General features: G+C 41.1%; 1 protein-coding gene across 1 annotated transcript in view; it reads left to right on the top strand.

Annotated features, from left to right (window-relative positions):
* The window catches only part of LOC140480594 (contactin-associated protein-like 2), a 2,042,618-nt gene that overhangs the window by 1,082,588 nt on the left and 937,492 nt on the right, over positions 1–22,538 (top strand). The window contains exon 11 of the mRNA XM_072575654.1: positions 2,046–2,152. Coding sequence (XP_072431755.1) covers positions 2,046–2,152 — 107 coding nt within the window. The remainder of the gene's footprint in view (positions 1–2,045; positions 2,153–22,538) is intronic.

Genomic DNA, 22,538 nt, shown 5'->3' with positions numbered 1-22,538 from the left:
TGCAGTATGATTTGGATAAATATGTAGTTATTCAGTTTGGAAGCAGAAACAAGACAGCAGATTACTACCTGAATGGCTGGCTATACATTGGGAGGGGGGGGGGGGTGTGCCCCAGGACCCGGATGTCTTTGTGCACTAGTCACTGAAGGTGAGCATGCAGGTGCAGCAGGCGGTTAGGAAGGCAAATGGTATTTTGGCCATCATTGTGAGAGGTTATAAGTACAGGAGCAGGGATGTGTTGTTGCAGATATAAGGCCATACCTAGAATATTGTCTGTAGTTTTGGTCTCCTTTTCTGAAGAAGGATGCTATTGCCCTTGAGGGAGTGCGGCGAAGGTTTACCAGGCTGATTCCAGGGATGGTGGGACTGACGTATGAGGAGAGATTGATTAGGTTAGGATTGTTGCCACTGGAGTTCGGACAAATGAGGAGGGATCTCATAGAAACTTATAAAATTCTAACAGAACTGGACAGGTTAGATGCAGGGAGGATGTTCCTCATGGTGCGTGTGTCCAGAACTAGGAGTCACAGTCTGAGGATTCAAGGTCGACCACTTAGGATGGAGATGAGGAGACATTTCTTCACCCAAAGAGTGGTGAGCCTGTGGAATTCATTGCCATAGGAAGTAATTATTGCCAAAATATTGAATGTATTCAAGAGGTGGCTATCTATAGCACTTAGAGTGAATGGAATCAAAGGCTAGGAGGAGAAAGCAGGGTTATGCTACTGAGTTGGATGATCAGCCATGGTTGTGATGAATGACAGAGCAGGCTCAAAGGGCAAAATGGCCTCCTCTGCTTCTATCTTCTTTGTTTCTTTGGTTTTATGTCAATAAGGTCATGATTTGAAAGTGCTCTTGAATAGCTTTGATGGGTTGCTGAAATGTAACTCAGGACATAGTGCATGTTGCTACCATGTGTACATATGGGAGAAAAATAATAATTTTTAACAAGGTGGAGTGAATGTAATTGAAGCAGACTGCTTTGTTCACAAGGTATCATGCTTCTTGAATGTTTTTGGAGTAGAGTTTAGGCAAGTGGGAGTAATTCATCACACTCCTGCCTTGCACCTTTTCTATAGTGGACAGGCATTGCGGTGTCAAGACAAGAGTTAATTGCTACAGAACGTTTGTAAGATGTCTGCATTATAACGTATATATAATATATAGAAAATGAGTAAGAAATATGTGTCTGAACATTTTTGAAAGAATTTCATAATATTGATGTTGTGATTTCTTATGAGAATAAATGGCACCAGTATTTTGGCGAATAAAAACAAAAGTGAAACATGCATTTTGAGATTTTATTTATGGAATGAGTTGTATTTGTGATGTTTGATGTGCTGAATGAAGGAATAATAGGTATCATTTTTATTTTATTGCAATCACCAATATTTCAATGTTTAATATTTTTATGTGAGTTATTGCAGATTGATAGCATTTTGTGTCAATATATGTTAGCATTCTGTAAAATAATTCTCTGCTGTAATTTTCAAAGAGAAAAAGTTAATTGTAACTTAACTTGTCAATAGAATGTATTAACATGCAAAGCATTTGTGTCATATTTATTGTTCCAGAAATCTCATTTTATTTCAGCTTTGTCATTTTCTATCTTACCAAATAGTCAATTTGTCTTCATTAAATTGATGATAATCTCAATTCTACCTGCAACAAAGATTAATTGCTCTTGGAATGTTAACTTGTATCTTAAATGAGTTTCAGATTTAGATTTTATTGTCATGTGTATGCAAGTACAAAAGTACAGGGGTACAGTGAAAAGTTTATAATGTCACCACACTTGGTACCATCCTCGATATAAATGTACCTAGGTGCAAAACAAAACTGAGGTACAAAGCAGTAAAAGAAACTAAGTTTAAAAAGTTTAGAATGAGCTTCATAGAATAAGAACAAAAATAAAGAAATAAGCTAACAGTGAACATTAAGTTTGATTCCCAAAGTGTGCCGATATAGAATGTGTAGAACTATTTTTAGAGTTAACTGTGCATTTGAACCAGAAACAGAAACATTTCTGCATTCTATTCTGACAGGTGCTTACCAAATCACTGTGAGCATGGAGGAAGATGCACACAAACCTGGGATAGCTTTAAATGCAATTGTGAAGGCTCAGGATATTCTGGGGCAACATGTCATAACTGTGAGTAGATGACCTGTTTTTATCCTTTACTGACCTGGTGTAAAAGTCAATGAAGTTATAAAAAATGTAATTATTTTTCATGTTAAGCCATAATTAAGGAATTCTGCAATTTTTTTTCCAGCAATAGAAGAGACCACAAACTAACTTAATGAATGAATTAGGTTTTATTGTCATGTGTACTCAAGTACAGAAGTACAGGAATATAGTGAAAAGTTTACAATGTTGCCTCTCATGGTGCCATCTTAGGTACAAATCTTTGACACAAAATAGAGAAATAAAGAAGAAAAAGTGTTGCATTACCTTACAGTGATCCATAGTATGAGTTAGAAATAGCACATAGTTAAAAGGATAAATGTTACAGTCAGATAAACAGATTACAGATAAACATTACATTGCAGTAGATCAGCACATGAGTTTCCACATGTGGTTTGACTATCCTTTAACTCAAAGGAAACTGTTGAAATAATGAAGAACGTAAAATATAATTATATTTTTAAAACCTCACTCATCACATAAGGAATTATAATAAACTGACAATTAAAGAATATAAGTAAAGAAGACAAACACCAAAATGATGTCAGCTGTCTTGAGTCTTCATGATCATTATTGTTCTGAATTAAGAATCACAGAAATAAATGTTGTCACCACCCTAGACAGTTTGATAAATATTTTTGGCAATGTTTATACAAATACAATGTGAATGATTTGGTCTGCTATTATGTGGGTTATACCTCAATGCTAAATCTCTGAAAATGCATTTCAAAATGATTTCAGCACAGCCCAACAATTCTGAATGCACTCATGAGACATAGCGCAGTCAATTAGAAAATAGTATTACTCTATTCCAACAGAATTCAATAATATTAGTGTTACAGTGTCGGTATTAATGTGCAAGAGGTAAGAAAAATTCCTAGCTCCACAAGCCAACGTGGGAGAAAATTTGCCCAAACGGCCAGGTTTTGGTCCAAAGGTCAAGGTTTAACAGATGTTGAGTTCATCATTCCCAAAAACAATTTAAAAACAGCCTCTGGATTATTAAGTGCTGTGTTGCCTGGCTAAAAGGCCAACCTTAGTGGTTATTACTTTGCCATAGTTATAACAAAAACAATAAGGCTTACTAGCCCTTACCCCTCATCCCAAACACACTACCTGTTCCCCTATGTTTGCTAACACTAGTCACTTCAAATCCTGATTCATTCCCACGTGGTCCCTTGTATACTGCATGCCATCCAATCCTCATTGTCCCTTATCCTATTGCCAACTAAGTGCAAACACATGCCAACCAATGCCCCTCAAATATTCCAGTTCCCCCTTTGCCGTGCTGGTGGTAACTTATATCATTCACCTGCCTTTATCTTGACACTCTTATACCAACCAACTCAGAATTCACGAAAGGCAGATCTCAGGAACAATGAGAAAACAAAATAACATGTATGTGTCCATTTTAAAAAATGTTCTATATTAACTGTTTTAAAAATCTGATTTTAAAAATCATTCAGCCAATATGTTTAAATTTCTTCAAGTACTTTAACTCTCAGAAACAAATATTTGTAGCCTACGTCAAAGACAACGCATTGCTTTATAAACACCTAGAAATTTCAGTCAAACTATAAAATTATAGACTCCTCCATCCCCACTGTGATAATGATTGGTTGTGGAAGTATAATTGATAGAGCTCAGGCTTATTTTGATTTTGCAAACACTAACTTTCTTCAGAATTTAAAATGAAAAGATGATAGATGAGATTCCATCTTGAGATTTTCACAAGTATTATCCACCTGTTTTGCACATCAACATCTACTCTTAAAAGTCCTAAAACAGTACCTGCACATTCCAAAACGGTCCCTGACTTCTCCATAAAACTCTAGTAGGTTTAGATATTCTCTAATTTATAAAGCCCTCACAGCATGCTTCAGAAGCCTGGGTGATAAAAATTGCTTCTCAGTGAAAGCAGCTGCACTCATAAGGTATACATAAAGGTGCTCTGCCTTTAAGAACCATGAATAAGTGAAATACATCCTTCTACCTTCAAAGATGGGAATGTTAGCATGGAGGAGAAAGTGAGGACTGCAGATGCTGGAGATCAGAGCTGAAAATGTGTTGCTGGAAAAGCGCAGCAGGTCAGGCAGCATCCAAGGAACAGGAGAATCGACGTTTCGGGCATCAGCCCGAAATGTCGATTCTCCTGTTCCTTGGATGCTGCCTGACCTGCTGCGCTTTTCCAGCAATGTTAGCATGGAAGCAAGGTAGTTTATTGAAATGGCAAACAAATTGAAGGTTGTGGTTATTCCTATGGACAGAGCAGAGGTGTTATGCAAAGCAGTCGACCAGTCTGTGTTTGATCTCGCTAAACTAAAAGAGACTGCATCATGAGGAGCTACTAGAATAGATTGAAAGGTGTACTGTTGAAGGAAATTACTGCTTCACCTTTGTTGTGAGGGGTCCTTTAAGAAAAAGTAACCATAATATGATAGACATCTCATTGAGATATAATGTAAAGACTGGAAATTCCCAAATCTAAACAAAGGAAACTCGAAAAATATGACAGGTGAAAGAGCAAGGAGGGACAAAGAAGCTTGCAGATCTTCACCCAACCCAGAAGCTCCCTGATTTCAGCAGTCAAAAATTCAGTTTGGGCCCAAAGAAAAACAACTATTTTTCTTGCTGCTGTAGCTGTGAAATTTGATTTGATAAATCAGAGGCATTTTCACATTGAAGCAGTTACTCTGTATCTGTTACAACCAGTGGAAGCAACCAGAGAAATGCATCTGTACAACAAGGGGTCTGGCAAGCCAAAGGAGGATCATCTCAACATCAGAACTGGGAAGTAAAGTAACTGAGCTGATTTTCCTGCTTTATGCCTCTACCAATGATCTAACAATCACCAATGAAAGGCTGACAACCATGACATGCTTGATTTCTTCTGTGCTGTCAAGACCACATATGGACCAAATACCCAAGGCTCCACACCACTGCTGGCCTAGTATGAAGAAGCTGTCAAAAAACGCTGCAGAGAGCACTTCAGAGACCTCCTCAACCAGGGCTCTGTTGTTGATCTGAGCATTCTTGAACACATCCCAAAACATACAGCATGCTATGAGTTCAGCAACACCCCTTTCTAACCCATGGATGGAGAGGGCCATCCACAGTTTAAGAATAACAAGGCTGCTGCAGCAGACAGTATCCGCACTGAGGTATTGACGTGTGAAGGTAAAGAGCTCCTGCTGCAGCTACACATCATTGTCTGCCTTATCTGGAAGGAGGAGTCCACCCTGGGAGAGCCTGACATGCCACAATCGTGAGTACTTTCAACAAAGTGAACAAATCTGACTGCGGTAACTACAGGGGAGTTTGTCTGCTGTCGACCACTGGAAACGTCATTGCCAAGATCCTCCTCAACTGTTCTTCCCTCTGGCTGAGGAACCCTTCTCAGAATCGCAGTGTGGCTTTTAGTCTTGGAGGGACACAACAACATAATTTTCAATGGTCGACAGCCGCAGGAGAAGTGCAGAGAAAAGAACTTAGCCTATATATGGCCTTCTCCGACCTCTTTAATACCATCAAGTGGGAAGCATTATAGAGCGGCCTTCTCTGCTTTGCTTGCACCATGAAGGTTGCCAACATCCTTCGACTGCTCCATGGTAACGTGAAAGTTGCAGTAATGACAAATGGCTCCACCACTGACCCACTTCCCGTTCAGACTGGTATCAAGCCACACTGTGTCATTTCCCCAACACTGATCAACCTCATTGCAATGCTTCACCTCACCGCTGACAAGCTCCCCACTGGAGTGGAGCTAACTTACAGAGCCTGTTGGAAATGATTCAACCTCCACTGTCTGCAAGCCAAAACCAAAGGCACTCCAACCAGTGTTATTCAGCTGCAGAACAAAGTTGGTGCTTGCATATGTACAATTTCTGAGAATGTACTCCAGATCATCGTCAGCACCATTAGGGAAGCATATGAGAGTATGGAACTCATCCTGAGCACTGCAAGACAAAGGTCCTCACCAAACTGGCCCAGCATAATGGAGCAAACCCCCAATCATCAAGGTCTACGGGGAGCATTTAAAGAACATTTAGCACTTCTAGTACCTCGGAGGTTTCCTGTTGGTCAAAGCAACTATTGATGAAGAAATTCAGTATTGCCTACAGTGTGTAAGCGCAACCTTTGGTCACCTGAAGAAAAGGGTGTTTGAGAGCAACAGCATCAGATCTGTCACCAAGCTCATGGTTTACAGAGCTGTGGTGGTTCGCACCCTCCAATGTAGCTCTGAGATATGCACTGTCTACATTCGGCACTTTCAGGCCCTGGAGTAGCCTGAGCAAGATGTTGTGAATCTGTGAGGAAGAAAGACACACAAACATTGAAGTAAATCGCCCAGGCCAACATCCCCAGTAACGAGGCACTGACCATTCTTGATTGGCTACGATGGTCTCAGCATGTCGTCCGAATGACCATCATCAGTCTCTCCAAGCAGGTGCCTTACTCTCAGCTTCGAAAAGGAGTTGCGCCCCTGGTGGACAGAGGAAACATTGCAGTGATACCTTCAATGCCACACTGGTGAAGTGCAGCTTTCCCGCAGACCCCTGGGAATCACTGGCCCAAGATTGTCCAAAGTAGAAGAGTAGCATCCGGGAAGATGTCAAGCACCTCAAGACTTGCCATTGGGAAACAATAGAAACCAGGCGAAAAGGAATGCACTGCCACACCAACGCTCTACCCACCTCTTTCAGTGACCATCACATGCCCAAGTGTAACAGTGCCTTGCAGCAGCTGTACAGCCACCTATGGACTCACCCTGAGAGTGAAAGAGAGTCATCCTTATTTGCGAGGGACCATCGGTGGTGTCGATTCTCCCAATTTGCTTGTCTCTTTGTGTCTGTGGAAGTGGGTGAAAATTTGAGTTTTAGTGAGTAAAGTTATATGACAATAGTTTATATCTGTTTACTTGGAGTGAAAATCTAATTTCTTGAAATAAACAATTTTTGCGCAGTCCAGAAGGCTGATACATGCTTTCTATCAACATTGGTCTGGAAGTCAGGTAAATTGGGGCACTGTGTACACTTTACTAGAAACATTCACACTTAGTATGTCTCTAGCAACAGCTGGGTGTGATTTATGGTAGGCTGCCACAGTGGGTTACAATGAGAATATTTGTCTGTAGACACAACTAAAAAGCACAGTTGGAGAAAAATTAATGGGATTGAACTAAATATAATGGGAAAATAATGGGACTGATAAATACCCAGGGCCTGATCATTAACATCTGAGGATACTGAAGAAGGTGGCTGTATAAATAGTGGATGTATTGGTTGTTCGCTTCAAAAACTCTGTAGAGTCTGGAGCAAACCCAGAAACTTGAAGGAGGACAAATGTAGCTCCAGTCTTGAAGAAAGCATGGATGGAGAAAGTGGGAATTACAGACCAGTTGGCCTAACATTAGTAGTAGAGAAAATGCTAGAGTATATTTTGAAAGGATGTGACAACAGGACACAGGGTTACACAAAGTCTACATGAATTTATGAAAGAGGAACCATGTTTGACAAACTTACTGAAGTTTTTAATGAAATAATCTAGTAGAATAACTGAGGGAGAACGAGTGAATGTTGTGTTTTTGGATTTTCGGAAAGCTGTTGATAAGTTCCATGTGAGAGGTTGGTGCGCTAAATCAAAGTGCATGAGATTGCTGATGATATGCTAACGTTGGTGGGCAGACAGGAAACAGAGTAAAAGCAAATGGGTTTTTCAGAGTGAAATGTGGTGACAACTGGGGCAGCACAGGGTTCAGTGCTTGGTCTCCGGCTAATCACAATATATGTCAATGGTTTGAATGAGGGAATAAAATGTTATATTTCCAAGTTTGCTGACAACACAAAGTTAGGTGAGCAGACTAAATGATGATTTGACCCATGGTTTGAAATAATAAATGGAAATGTGATTTGTTAAATTAATTTTGCTGCCTGGGGACCCTGGGTCAAGAAGGCATCATTTAAAAACAAGGTCTAATTTGGAGGAAATCTCTGCTCATTTTTTATGAAATGTGAGATAAACAGTCTGATCATTTAGCAACATTGGTGGAGTGGCAGGGTGTGTTGGTGAGATTGAGCTAGGTGTCGCCAGTGTACACATGAAACCTATTGTCATGTCTTCAAGTTATGTTACCAATGGGCAGCATGTAAATTAGAAATAGCTGGAAGCTAAAAGTTAATCCTTGTGGGACACCACAGGTTGTATTTGCAGGACCAAGAAGACAAGCAATTTCAAGTGAACTTTAATTTTGATCCAGTACTCAAAAATGGAACTGCTGAAGTACAGTCACATAGTGGCCAGACATTGAGAAAGCATGGTATGATCAACAAGTGTGGCAAGGTCTGCAGACACATTGCAGAGATCAAAGCAGAAAAACTTACTTTAGTCGGAGTCACAAAGACCATAATTTGTAAAGTGAAATTAGAGTGAACTTTTATACTCAAAGTGGTAGAATCTTTGAACTCTCTGTCACGAACGGCATGATAATCAGTTTATTGTTAATTTTGATTCTGAGACTGACAGATCTTTGTGAACCAAAGATATTAAGGACCATGGGTCGTAGATCAGAAGTCATCTCATTGAATGTTTGGGTGGAGGAGCTGACTTGTCTGGATCCTGCCCCCCTAGTTGAGTCAGGATCCTGGAGATTGGCATACTAAGAGATATAAGGTATGCCAGCCTCCGAATGGGCAAAAGTTAAACTGTGAACTTTCAGGTAGTCCCTTAGTCTGATACATTGTAAATCACTCTACACTGTAGCTGTTCTGGTTTGTTAAAAAATATCTGGATTTTGGATAAATCAAATAATTTTAATAAGGAAGTTGGATTCCTGCTTTTTAACAAATGCACCATGGTTGTCTTTTTTCTAATTTTGAGCACAGAGGCACATTTTTGACGTATGCTTACAGTAAAATTTGGGCTTGCATATCTGTCTGTCTTTACTTCTTTATTGTATTCTAATTCTGCTTGCATGTATGTTGCTTCTGTAGTGGTGTTATTTTGGTTAAATATATTTTGGTTCAATATATTTATGATGCTTTAAGCTTCATGGAAACTGTTTCTATGGCAATTTAACAATTGGTTATTTATAGCAGCCCACTTTTCAGTGTGGGGACACGTACTGCTAGGGACCATGTGACAATTGGAAAACTTATCTCATTACTCTGCTTTCTCCAAAGGCAGGTGTCTTCCCTACAGCACAAATAAACTTTCTGAAACATGGTGACTGCTCTTTGTTGTAACTTCAGTGAATATGATTGTAAATAATGATACTGACAAAAGTAGATATAAGACAACAGGATATGATAAATTGTATCCTGTTTTCAATCTAGCTTCTTCGAGTAATGACAAAGTTGCATTTCAGCCTTGTGAAAGCAATATGTGGACCTAATTGTATGAAAGATAGATATTCTGATGAATTTTATATCCAGCGCCACTTAACAGTTCTCAACAAAATAAACTTTGGGACAAAAATGAAGGGTTAGTCAAGATACAGCAGTGATATTCTTTAATGTTTCAGAAAGATTTGTTGTTGGAAACAGCAGGATAAAATGCCTTGTGTCATAGCATTCTTGTCCTAAAGAAGTAGTGACAGCAGGCTATCAAATAATGCACTTCCCTTCAGGCAATGCTTCACACCAGGAATGTTCATTATCACAGTCTCACATTGTTATTGTGGAGGAATATTTAGCCATTAAAATTAGACAGATGGATAAAACAGATATTGCAGTCAGTGTATTTGAGTGTTAGCTTTATACTGTTGATATTTGATATGTTATTTGTGAATAAGTTTCAGTGGAATCTGGCAACAATATATTCATACCTGAGGCATCCATGAGATCTTCATTAGGAGCCCCTTTGTATTACGATGTTATTCCATATGACTCTCATCATGGTTAAATATTTTGATAAAAAAGTGCTTCATATTTGGAAAGAAAGTATAGTTGTGATACATGAAAACACAGTGCTTTGTTTATTTAGTTTCTATGGCATTGATAGATAGGTGGGACTGGTATAATACAGCCATTACAGAAACATGGCTAAGGGAGAGACAGGCCTGGTAGTTTAATGTACCAGGGTATAGGTGCTTTAGGTGGGACGCAGGTGGAGGAAGGAAGGGAGGGGGAGTTGCATTTTTGATTAAAGTGAATATCAAACAGTAGTCAGAGATGAAATAACTGAAGGATCACCTAGTGAGGCTAGTGTGGGTGGAGATAAGAAATAGAAAGGGGATTGCGATATTACTGGGGCTATACTATAGTCCCCAAATAATCAATGGGAGTTAGAGGAACAAATATGCAGACAGAGTAGGGAGATTTCTTGGAGCAATAGTTTGTCACAGTTGGGGATTTTAATTTTCCTAAAATAGACCGGGACTGCCAGAGCGTTAAAAGCTCAGATGAGGTGGAATTTGTTAAGTGCATTCAGGTAAGTTTCTTCAAGCAGTGTATACATGGTGCTACCCGGGAAGAGGCAAACCTCAACCTATTCTTGGGAAATAAGGACAGGACAGGTGACTGAGGTGACAATAGGGCAACAGTGGAACCAGTGACCATAGTTCTATTAATTTTAAAATAGTTATGGAGAAGGACAAAACTCGACCACAGGTTCAAGTTCCAAATTGGGGCAAGACGAATTTTGATGGAATTAGACAGGTGCTTGCAGGGATTGATTAGAGTAGTTTGTTTTCAGGCAAAGGGACCTCTGGCAAGTGGGAGGATGTTAAAAGTGAGATAGCTAGAGTTCAAGGTCTATATATTCCTATGAGGGTGAAGGGCAAGGTTCACAGAAGCAGGGAGCCCTGGATCACAAGAGATATTGAGGCTTTGACCAGAAAAAAAGAGGCATAACTCAGGTACAGGTCCTAGATCCCTAGGATCAAGGGAATCCCTTGAGGAATACAGGGCATACAGGAGTTTATTAAAGAAGGAAATCAGGAGGGTGAAAAAGGGTCACAAGACAGCCTTGGCTGAGAAGATTAGGGTGAATCCAAAGAGATAATTTAAGTATATTAGAGGAAAACCAATAACTAGAGAAAGAATAAGGCCCCTCAATGACTAAAATAGGCATGTATGTGTGGAAGCACAGGACATGGCCACGCTCCGCAATGAATATTTCTCCTCTGTGTTTACTGTGGAGAAAGACATGAGAACTTGGGAAGTTAGTGGGGATATCTTGGGGATAGTCCATATCATAGTAGAGCAGATGTTAGATGTATTGGAATATAGGATGGTCAATAAATCACCTGGTCCTGACCACATAGAGTCATAGAGATGTACAGCATGGAAACAGACCCTTCGGTCCAACCCGTCCATGCCAACCAGATATCCCAACCCAATCTAGACCCACCTGCTAGCACCTGGCCCATATCCCTCCAAACCCTTCCTATTCATATGCCCATCCAAATGCTTCTTAAATGTTGCAATTGTACCAGCCTCCACCACTTCCTCCGGCAGCTCATTCCAAACACGTAACATCCTCTGTGTTGTCCCTGAGGACTCTTTTATATCTTTCCCTTCTCACCCTAAACCTATGCCCTCTAGTTCTGGACTCCCTGACCCCAGGATAAAACTTTGCCTATTTACCCTATCCATGCCCCTCATAATTTTGTGAACCTCTATAAGGTCACCCCTCAGCCTCCGACGCTCCAGGGAAAACAGCCCCAGCCTGTTCAGCCTCTCCCTATAGCTCAAATCCTCCAACTCTGGCAACATCCTTTCAAGTTTCACAACATCTTTCTGATAAGAAGGAGACCAGAATTGCAATCAATATTCCAATGTTGGCCTAATCAATGTCCTGTACAACTGCAACATGACCTCCCAACTCCAGTACTCAATACTCTGACCAATAAAGGAAAGCATACCAAACGCCACCTTCACTATTCTATCTACCTGCGACTCCACTTTCAGGGAGCTATGAACCTGCACTCCAAGGTCTCTTTGTTGAGCAACACTCCCTAGGACCTTACCACTAAGTGTCAAGGTCCTACAATGACTTGCTTTCCCAAAATGCAGCACATCGCATTTATCAGAATTAAACTCCTTCTGCCTCTTCTCAGCCCATTGGCCCATCTGGTCCAGATCCTGTTATAATCTGAGGTAACCCTCTTCGCTGTCCACTACACCTCCAATTTTGTTGTCATCTGCAAACTTACTAACTATACCTCTTATGCTCGCATCTAAATCATGATGCCAGAGAAGAAATAGTAGGTGCTCTAGCTGATACTTTTGCATCATTGTTAGCCATTGGTGAGGTCCTGGAAGACGAGAGGGTAGTGAACACTGTGCCATTATTCAAGAAGGGCTGCAAAGAAATACCTGGGAACTATAGACCAGTAAGTCTAACATCTGTACTGGGTAAGTTACTTGAGAAGATTCTGAGGGATAAGATATACATACATTTGGAAAGTCAGAATTTGATTGGGAGTAGGCAGTATGGCTTGTTAGAGTTCTTTAGTGAAGTGACCAGGAAGGTTGACAAGGGGAAGGTGATAGATAGAGTCTATATGGTTTTCAGTAAGGCCTTTGATAAGGTTCCACATGGTCGGCTGCTCTGGAAGGCTAGATTGCATGGAATCCAGGGAAGCTGGTGAATTGGATACACTATTGGCTTGATAGTAGGAAGCAGAGGGTGCTTGTTGGACTGGAGGCCTATGACTAGTGGAGTGCCTCAGGGGTTGGTGAGGGGCCCATTACTGTTTGTTATCCATATCAGTGATTTGGATGAGAATGTACAAGGCATGATTAGTAAGTTTGATGATGACACTAAAATCGAAGGTATTGTGGACAGTGAGCAAGGTGGTCAGAAATTGCAGCAGGATCTTGATCAGCTGGGCAAGTGGACCAAGAAATGACAATTGAATTTAATATAGATAAGTATGAGGTCTTACATTTTGATAAGTCAAATCGAAGTAGGAGTTTCATGGTGAATGGTAGGGCCATAAGGAGTGCAGTGGAACAGAAAGACCCTGGAGTTCATGTGCACGGTTCTCTGAAAGTGGAGTCCCAGGTAGACAGGGGAGTGAAGAGGTCTTTTGGCACACTGGCCTTCATCAGTCAGGGCATTAAGTATGGAAGTTGGGAAGTTATACTGCAGTTGTACAGGACATTGGTGTATTTGGGGTATTGTGTTCAGTTTTGGTCACCTTGCTATAGGATGATGTTATTAAACTGGGAAGAAATTTACAAGGATGTTGCTGTGACTGAAGGGTCTGAGTTATAGGGAGAGGTTGGACAAGCTAAGACTCTTTTCTTTACAGTGAAGGAGACTGAGGGAGTGGAGATCTTTTCGAAGTTGATAATATTATGAGAGTCATGGATAGCGTGAATGCACTCTCTCTTTTTCCCAGGGTCAGGAATCGAGGACTAGAGAGTTCAATCTCTGAACCTTCAAAGGTTCTGAAGATGGGTCACTGGACCCAAAACATTAACTCTGATTTCTCTCCATGATGCTGCCAGACCTGCTGCATTTTTCTTGCAATTTCTGTTTTGTTGTTGTTGAAATGGACATTTACATTATGATAGTATTTGATGATGCATGGCACCAAGGAGCCTGACCAGACTTAGTCCACGGGCGAACTCTTCAATGAATGGAGTTAAATCTAGCAAAATGGCTGGTTTTTTTTTGTGTTTAATTCAGCTGTAGGGAAATCAAAAGACTTCCACAGGTAATATCTTAAGTGTGACAATTTGTAGCTGCATGACCTGTCCTCCATTGTGAGGTGTGAAAGCAAATCAGTACTGGACTTATACACTTAATGGTTAGGTCCTAGGGAGTGTTGCTGAACAAAATGACCTTGGAGTGCAGGTTCACAGCTCCTTGAAAGTAGAGTCACAGGCAGATAGGATGGTGAAGGAAACGTTTGGTATGCTTTCCTTTATTGGTCAGAATATTGAGTAAAGAAGTTGGGACATGTTGCGGCTATAGTGGACACTGGTTAGGCCACTGTTGGAATATTGCGTGCAATTCTGGTCTCCTTCCTATTGGAACAATGTTGTGAAACCTGAAAAAGTATGGTCAAGATTTACAAGGATGTTGCCAGGTTTGGAAGATTTGAGCTACTGGGAGAGGTTGAATAGGCTGGGGCTGTTTTCTGTGGTGCGTCGGAGGCTGAGGAGTGACATTATAGACGTTTATAAAATCATGACGAGCATAGGTTGGATAAATAGACAAAGTCTTTTCCCTGAGTTGGGGAGTCCAGAACTAGAGGGCATAGGGTGAGAGGGGAAAGATACAAAAGAGACATAAGGGGCAACTTTTTCACACAGAGGGTGGTGCATGATTGGAATGAACTGCCAGAGGAAGTGGTAGAGGCTAGTACAGTTGCAGCATTTAAAAGGCATCTGGATGGGTATATGAATAGGAAGGATTAGGACAGATATGGGCTGGGTACAGCAAGCAGGACGAGCTTAGGTTGGGATATCTGGTTGGCATGGATGAGTTGGATTGAAGAGCCTGTTTCCGTGATATGTATCTCTATGACTCTCTGACTCTATGAAGTAGTCTGCAGGTGGATGCAGCAATACCTGGACAACATTCAGGAATTACAAAAAGTGCTGGATTTGCAAACAGCATTCACATCCAAAGGACAAATTAAGAAAAAATGGTTTGGGCTGTTAAGCACCAACTAATGTTTGTGCTGCAGTCGTGCCTAAAAATGGCTATAACAATGGAGAATCTAAACATCTCCTTTGGCGTCCACTTCCATTATGATCATCAAATTCCTGACCATCAATATTCTGAGGTCAACATTGACAAAAGGCTTGAATGGACCAAAAGTATTATGGCTACAAGACCAAGACTGAAGCTGGATACTCCATGTTGAGTGACTCCTGTTTCAGCTCCCTATTCCTGTCTCTCAACTCCAAGGTACAATTCAGGAAAATTTCAGAAAACTTTCCTTTGCTTGACTGATTGCAACTCTAGTGTTAGTCCTGAAAATGTACAGCAACCAAGATAATGCTGTCGAATCCATAGAGTCCCCATTGTGTGGAAGAACGCCATTCAGCCCATTAAATTCACAACAACCCTCCAAACATCCTACTCTGATCCATCCTCCTACCCTTCCTACTACCCTTCCTATTGGCTGATCCACTTAGCTTGCACATCCCTAGACAATTTGGGCAATTTAGCATGGCCAATCCACCTTTGCACTGTGGTAGGAAGCCCACACAGACATGGTGGGAAAGTGAAAACTCCACACAGTCAGTCACCCATGGCTGGATTCGAACCCCAAACCCTGGCACAGTGAGGCAGCAGTGCTAACCACTGAGCCACCATGCTGACCATATTGATAGGTATCTATCCACCACCTGATACATATACCCTCTCAATAACTGGCACATTTGGCTGAAGTGTACACCTGCAAGATGCACTGCAGCAACATGGTATTGACTCTCCCCAGCACCTTCTAAATCTATAATTTCCTAGAACAAAAGTGTATCACATTTACAGGGACATCACCATCCACCGTTTCAGCAGCCAAAGGCTATCTGATAAAAGTACATCCGCAGTGATGATATGTAGGCAGGTCTAGGATTTGGATTCAGTGATGATCACTGTCACATCTCAACAAGGCAGAAGGAGTAAATGCTGGCCTTTTCAGCAAAGTCGCCTTACCAGTGCAACCACACCCATGCAATCTATGATGCCACAGATGTCAACATAATAAGAACAAAACTAGTTATGTTGTTTTTAATAAGAAAAAAAATTAAATGGAATTAAAACCGAACACCTATTGAGGATCATTGGAGAAGCTTGAGTTTCAGTCATACAACAGAGACTCCACTGAAGATGATAACAGTCAGTCTAAATTATTTTCCTTCCCGTCTTTTTGACTGATGTCAGATGAAATTTCAGTACAGCAGTGATGTGACAAGAAGCCTTAGAGGACCTTGAAAATGAGCATTTTTCTTTCTAAAAGCAAAAACAATATCTATCATTGTTTCCAAACGAGCAGAAGGACCTCAATTACAAACAACAGGTGTTCTGTTCATAATATTCTCTCTATCTAATAACTTGGAGAAAATTGTGTTCAGGAACACAGGAATGATAGAGGACCTTTATTAAAAAGGATACTGTTTATATGTGCATCACAACGTAAAGGTGTGGAACTAAAAGACTGATTTTTACTGTTAAATTATGGCAATGTTTCTTTTTATTTATTGAGTACATTTTTTTCATTGCATTTCCAAACAAATGATTATTAACTGTTTATACAGATGTTTATACAGAGTCGAAGGGTGGGTCAGTAAATTTGCAGATGATACGAAGATAGGTGGAGTTGTGGACAGTGAGGAGGGCTGTTGTCGGCTGCAGAGGGACTTAGATATGATGCAGAGCTGGGCTGAGGAGTGGCAGATGGAGTTCAACCCTGCCAAGTGTGAGGTTGTCCATTTTGGAAGAACAAATAAGAATGCGGAATACAGGGTTAATGGTAGGGTTCTTAGTCAGGTGGAGGAACAGAGGGATCTTGGGGTCTATGTACATAGATCTTTGAAGGTTGCCACTCAGGTGGATAGAGTTTGTAAGAAGGCCTATGGAGTATTATCGTTCATTAGCAGAGGGATTGAATTCAAGAGTCGTGAAGTGATGTTGCAGCTGTACAGGACTTTGGTTAGGCCACAGTTGGAGTACTGTGTGCAGTTCTGGTCGCCTCACTTTAGGAAAGATGTGGAAGCTTTGGAGAGGGTGCAGAGAAGATTTACCAGGATGTTGCCTGGAATGGAGAGTAGGTCGTACGAGGATAGGTTGAGAGTTCTCGGCCTTTTCTCGTTGGAACGGCGAAGGATGAGGGGGTGACTTGATAGAGGTTTATAAGATGATCAGAGGAATAGATAGAGTAGACAGTCAGAAACTTTTTCCCCGGGTACAACAGAGTGTTACAAGGGGACATAAATTTAAGGCGAAGGGTGGAAGGTATAGGGGAGATGTCAGGGGTGGGTTCTTTACCCAGAGAGTGGTGGGGGCATGGAATGCGCTGCCCATGGGAGTGGTAGAGTCAGAATCATTGGCGACCTTTAAGCGGCATTTGGATAGGTACATGGATGGGTGCTTAATCTAGGTTAGAAGTTCGGCACAACATCGTGGGCCGAAGGGCCTGTTCTGTGCTGTATTGTTCTATGTTCTATGTTCTATGTTCTATGTTTAACTTATATATGTACTTCAACTTTTGAAAAATTACAATATCTATGTGAATGCATCAGAATTTGTGCACTTACACAATCACCAATGTGAAAAAGGAGGGTGTTGAATAAAGAACACTGTTGTACATCTAGCATTCCCATTAAACATATTTGTTTGTTATTGCAATGGCAGAACAAACTTAGAGTTGGTATCAACTTTATTTGCTTGAAAGGTGAACTATGTAACCTGCCCAAAATGCACCCACCTGACTTTGAATTTCATTTCCATGGAAATCAAATGTGAAGGTGAAAATAAGCACCCACTGGACTTGTTTTTGACAAGATACCCATCCTAAGATCTTTTCAGTGAATGATAAAAATGATTCCTTGCTGAACATGCCCCACTTACATTCTGAATTGAATTTTGCATCAAAGTTTAGTAGGAGCCTTATGAAGCATGTTTCGGAGAATGCAACCGGGGCTCTTTAACCTGCTTTGCCTCTCATGTAAGAATAGCTTGGGAACAATACTTGTGTCCTTGGTAAACATGCAGAAGAGGAAACTGTCTGAAGCCCCAACTTAAAGGGACATTTTCATGAGACTTTAACATAACACATGAGGGAATTCCTCGAGTATGTATTTTAAAATAAATATTCATCTCATGTTTAAAACTTTTTGTAATTCTTGAATTAGATTTTAAAAAAGGATATGTCTATGTAATGAGAGAAGAATTTCTCATTATCAATGTTTCAGAAACTGACTATACAGAAAACCATTGCCATGTGCAACTGGAACATTGGTAAAGATACTGAGGCATTTCCCATAATATTAGAGTTCTGATCAGCTCAGGGTGCATTTTAGCAATAATTGAAAACTATTCCAAATGTAGTATCCTCTGTAAATTACTGCTACTTTACTGCTAAGTATTTAATGCTTAAAGTACTTAAAAAAAAGATTTGAGGTAAAAATGATTTTTTGCTGATTTGCAAAATGTAGTGAACTGTCAGCTGTTCCACATCCAAAACGATTAATTTTCTATCATTCAAACAAATTTAATCAAGTTGCTAAATCCATATTGTGCTATTACCAATGACCAATTTTATTTGTCAATTTGTGATCCACCCATGGTAGATATTCATCTGATGTCACCAATTATTTCAGTAAACCTTGGCATGCCTCACAACTCGAGAGAACTGGATCCACAAGTTTCATGTCAGCCTGGAGCCAGTCATTAATTTGTGTCATCTGCTACAGGACCCCTGCAATTAAGTCACACCACAGTGATGGCACTGTCAGTGACAAACACACTAACAGCACCAGCATTACCGAATGGCAATACAACTGTGTAGACAAAAGCACTGCAATGTGCAACACTATGGTGGCAGGTGAATTCCAACTAAGTAGGAAGGCTGAGTAGGATGACCAGGAGTTTGGCCAAAGTGATGTGTTCAAAGAAATATCCTGAACATCCACAAATGGGCCTGGTCAGCATGGGTGAGTTAGACCGAAGGGTCAGTTTCTGTGCTGTATGAATCTGTGACTCTGTAAGTAGATGGATTTGAGAAGAATTCCAGGGAGTAGGACCAGGGAGTAGATGTTGAGTGGAGTACACAGAGAACTGAAACTCAGGATGTTAGGGCTGAAATATTTTGATATCAACTGTAATATCCTACCCATATATGTTGAACTGATAAGGATTTAGTAGAATTAACAACTAATGTGTGCTAGTTCTGCTGACCACAGTCAGTGTGGTCACACGACTGTAATTTTCAAAGTACAGATGTGACCTGCTCCTTCTCACTTACGGTGTGAAACCAATGTTCACGAAAGACCATTACAGAAAGACAATTAGTTATATATGGCTAGCAACAATAATTGATTAGCCCAGATATCAATGAGAAAGCCTCCTGCCTGCCAACTGCTATATGATTGCCCGCCATCCCCCAGCCAGCTGTAAAGCTTGGGGATGTGAACATTTGGGCAGAAACCATGAGATCACTGGAAGAGAAAGGCTTATTTATGCTCGGAACTAAAAAGTATGTCAAGCCTGAAGAAAGCTAATTATTTTTTCCCTCAGCAGTTGCTATAAGCCATGGTTCCTATCGAGCAAGCAACTTTCATATCGTCTAATGGTTTTTACCACATGTAAAGCATCCTTTAGCCCATTGTGATGACACTGGTCATCAAGCATCCATCTATTCGTATCTCATTTTCCAGTCTTGGCTTATATTCTTGCATGCTATGGTGTTTCAGGTGTTCATCTGAATAATTATTAAATGGCTTGAGTGTCCCTATCTCCACTACCTTTTCAGACAGAGAGTTCTAAATATCCACAGCCCACTGGGTGAAAAAAAATTATGCTCAAATACCTCTAACCCTACTGCTAATTACCTTAAAACTGTACCCCTTGCTTATTGATCTGTCTGCGAAGGGAAAATGTCTCTCCCTGTTCACCTGTCTTTGCCCCTCAGAGCTTTGCATACCTTAATCAAATCCCTCCTAAGCCTCCTCTGTTCTAAGGAATCTAACCTCATCTATCGAGTTTCCCTTCATTGCAGAATTGCACCATCCTGGTAAATCTCTTCTGTCGTCTCTTGAGTGCAGTCACATCCTTCCTGTGTCTGAACCAGCCACCTTTATCTTCAGCAATCAAGTGAAAGTACCTGGAAAAGGAGAGTCAAGGAGCAGCAAGTCCTGACAAGCCAAAAGGCCATCTCAGAAAAGCCTGCGAACACTGTGACTGGTTATTCTTATTAAACACAAAACATTTTCCTCTTGATAACAATGATCTCAAAGTAGATGAGAATATGAGACCAGCTCAGTATCTGACAAGGAGCATTTCAGCTATCGTCATGTCAACCTGAAAGACAAGATAGATGAGTTATGGAGTCATAGAGTCATAGAGATGTATAGCATGGAAACAGACCCTTCAGTCCAACCCATCCATGTTGACCCAATCTAGTCCCACCTGCCAGCACCCGGCCCATATCCCTCCAAACCCTTCCTATTCACTTACCCATCCAAATGCCTCTTAAATGTTGCAATTGTACCAATCTCCACCACTTCCTCTGGTAGCTCATTCCATACACATACCACCCTCTGCGTGGAAAGGTTGCCCCTTAGGTCTCTTTTATCTCTTCCCCTCTCACCCTAAACCTATGCCCTCTAGTTCTGGACTCCCCAACCCCAGGGAAAAGACTTTGTCTATTTAGCCTATCCATGCCCCTCATAATTTTGTAAACCCCTCAGACTCCAAAGCTCTAGGGAAAACAGCCCCAGCCTGTTCAGCCTCTCCCTGTAGCTCAGATCCTCCAACCCTGGCAACATCCTTGTAAATCTTTTCTGAACCCTTTCAAGTTTCACAGCATCTTTCCAATCGGAAGGAGACCAGAATTGCACGCAATATTCCAACAGTGTCCTAACCAATGTCCTGTACAGCTGCAACATGACCTCCCAACTCTATCTACCTGTGACTCCACTTTCAAGGAGTTGTAAAATAAGGGAGTATTCAAGAAGTTGACAACTCCCACCAAAAGATTTAGCAACATGATAACAATGGAAGAAAAAACCCTGAAAAGGTGAGAGTGTGCAGACATCCAAAAGATCTCAATAGTCTATGAAGAGGTTCCATTACTCCAAGTCAATTATTGAAGAAATGTCGCTACATCTTGCCAAGGCAAATGCTTCTAGATGTGAAGGATGGATACAAGTAAGTGAAGCTGATTGAAAGCAATTGTTTTGTGTCTAAAGACTGAATACCATTTGGGAGGATCAAACGTCTGTGTATTCCATTTGGCATGTCCAATGGTCTGGAAGAGTATCAATGCAAATGTGGTCCAAGAGAGTCAATATCTCCCCAGAGTGCAAGTCATCATGGATTATCTGCTGATCTATAGATGTTAAAATATAATGGAAGAAGCCATTTCAAGATTGAGCAGAATCAATTAAAATAAAAATCTTGAGTAACCTTGCCAGCGAACTGGAAGCTGAACATCAAGTACATGGACTGAGAAGATGGAGTTTAATTCAGATAAATGTGAGGTGCTGCATTTTGGGAAAGCAAATTTTAGCAGGACTTATACACTTCATGGTAAGATCCTAGGGAGTGTTGCTGAACAAAGAGACCTTGGAGTGCAGGTTCATAGCTCCTTGAAAGTGGAGTCGCAGGTAGATAGGATAGTGAAGAAGGCATTTGGTATGCTTTCCTTTATTGGTCAGAGTATTGAGTACAGGAGCTGGGAGCTGAAAATGTGTTGCTGGAAAAATGCAGCAGGTCAGGCAGCATCCAAGGAACAGGAGAATTAACGTTTCGGGCATAAGCCCTTCTTCAGGAATCCTATTCATATATGCCCAAAACGTCGATTCTCCTGCTCCTTGGATGCTGCATGACCTGCTTCGCTTTTCCAGCAACACATTTTCAGCTCTGATCTCCAGCATCTGCAGTCCTCACTTTCTCCTGCAGGAGTTGGGGCGTCATGTTGCGGCTGTACAGGACATTGATTCGGCCCCTGTTGGAATATTGCGTGCAATTCTGGTCTCCTTCCTATCCTATTGTGAAACTTGAAAGGGTTCAGAAAAGATTTACAAGGATGTTGCCAGGGTTGGAGGATCTGAGCTACTGGGAGAGGCTGAACAAGCTGGGGTTGTTTTCCCTGGAGCTCGGAAGCTGAGGGGTGACCTTATAGAGGTTTACAAAATTATGAAGGGCATGGATAGGGTAAACAGACAAAGTCTTTTCCCTGGGGTTGGGGAGTCCCGAACTCGAAGGCATAGGTTTAGGGTGAGAGGGGAAAGATATAAAAGAGAGGGTGGTATGTGTATGGAATGAGCTGCCAGAGGATGTGGTGGAGGCTGGTACAATTGCAACATTTAGGAGGCATTTGGATGGATATATGAATAGGAAGGGTTTGGAGGATATGGGCCAGGTACTGGCAGGTGGGATTAGATTGCGTTGGGACATCTGGTCAGCATGGACGGGTTGGACCGAAGGGTCTGTTTCCATGCTGTACATCTCTATGACTCTATGACTCTACATAGATCATGTACTGACAGCAGAGTTGCAGCAGATATGCAAAATCCAGCAATGTGAAAGTTTGTTGGATTTGTAAAACTCCTGGCAAAATTCTTGTCTAGTTTATCATCAGAATATGAATCTCTTTGCAAACTCACTGCAAAGGATGTCCAGTATTATTGGTGCACAGGAAAAGATAAAGCTTTCTCTTTCATCAAGC

The sequence above is a fragment of the Chiloscyllium punctatum genome, chromosome 8 (assembly GCF_047496795.1).
Source record: "Chiloscyllium punctatum isolate Juve2018m chromosome 8, sChiPun1.3, whole genome shotgun sequence".
Taxonomy (NCBI): Eukaryota; Metazoa; Chordata; class Chondrichthyes; order Orectolobiformes; family Hemiscylliidae; genus Chiloscyllium; species Chiloscyllium punctatum.
The sequence above is the reverse complement of the archived record's forward strand: the minus strand, read 5'-3'. Positions and strand labels throughout refer to the sequence as shown.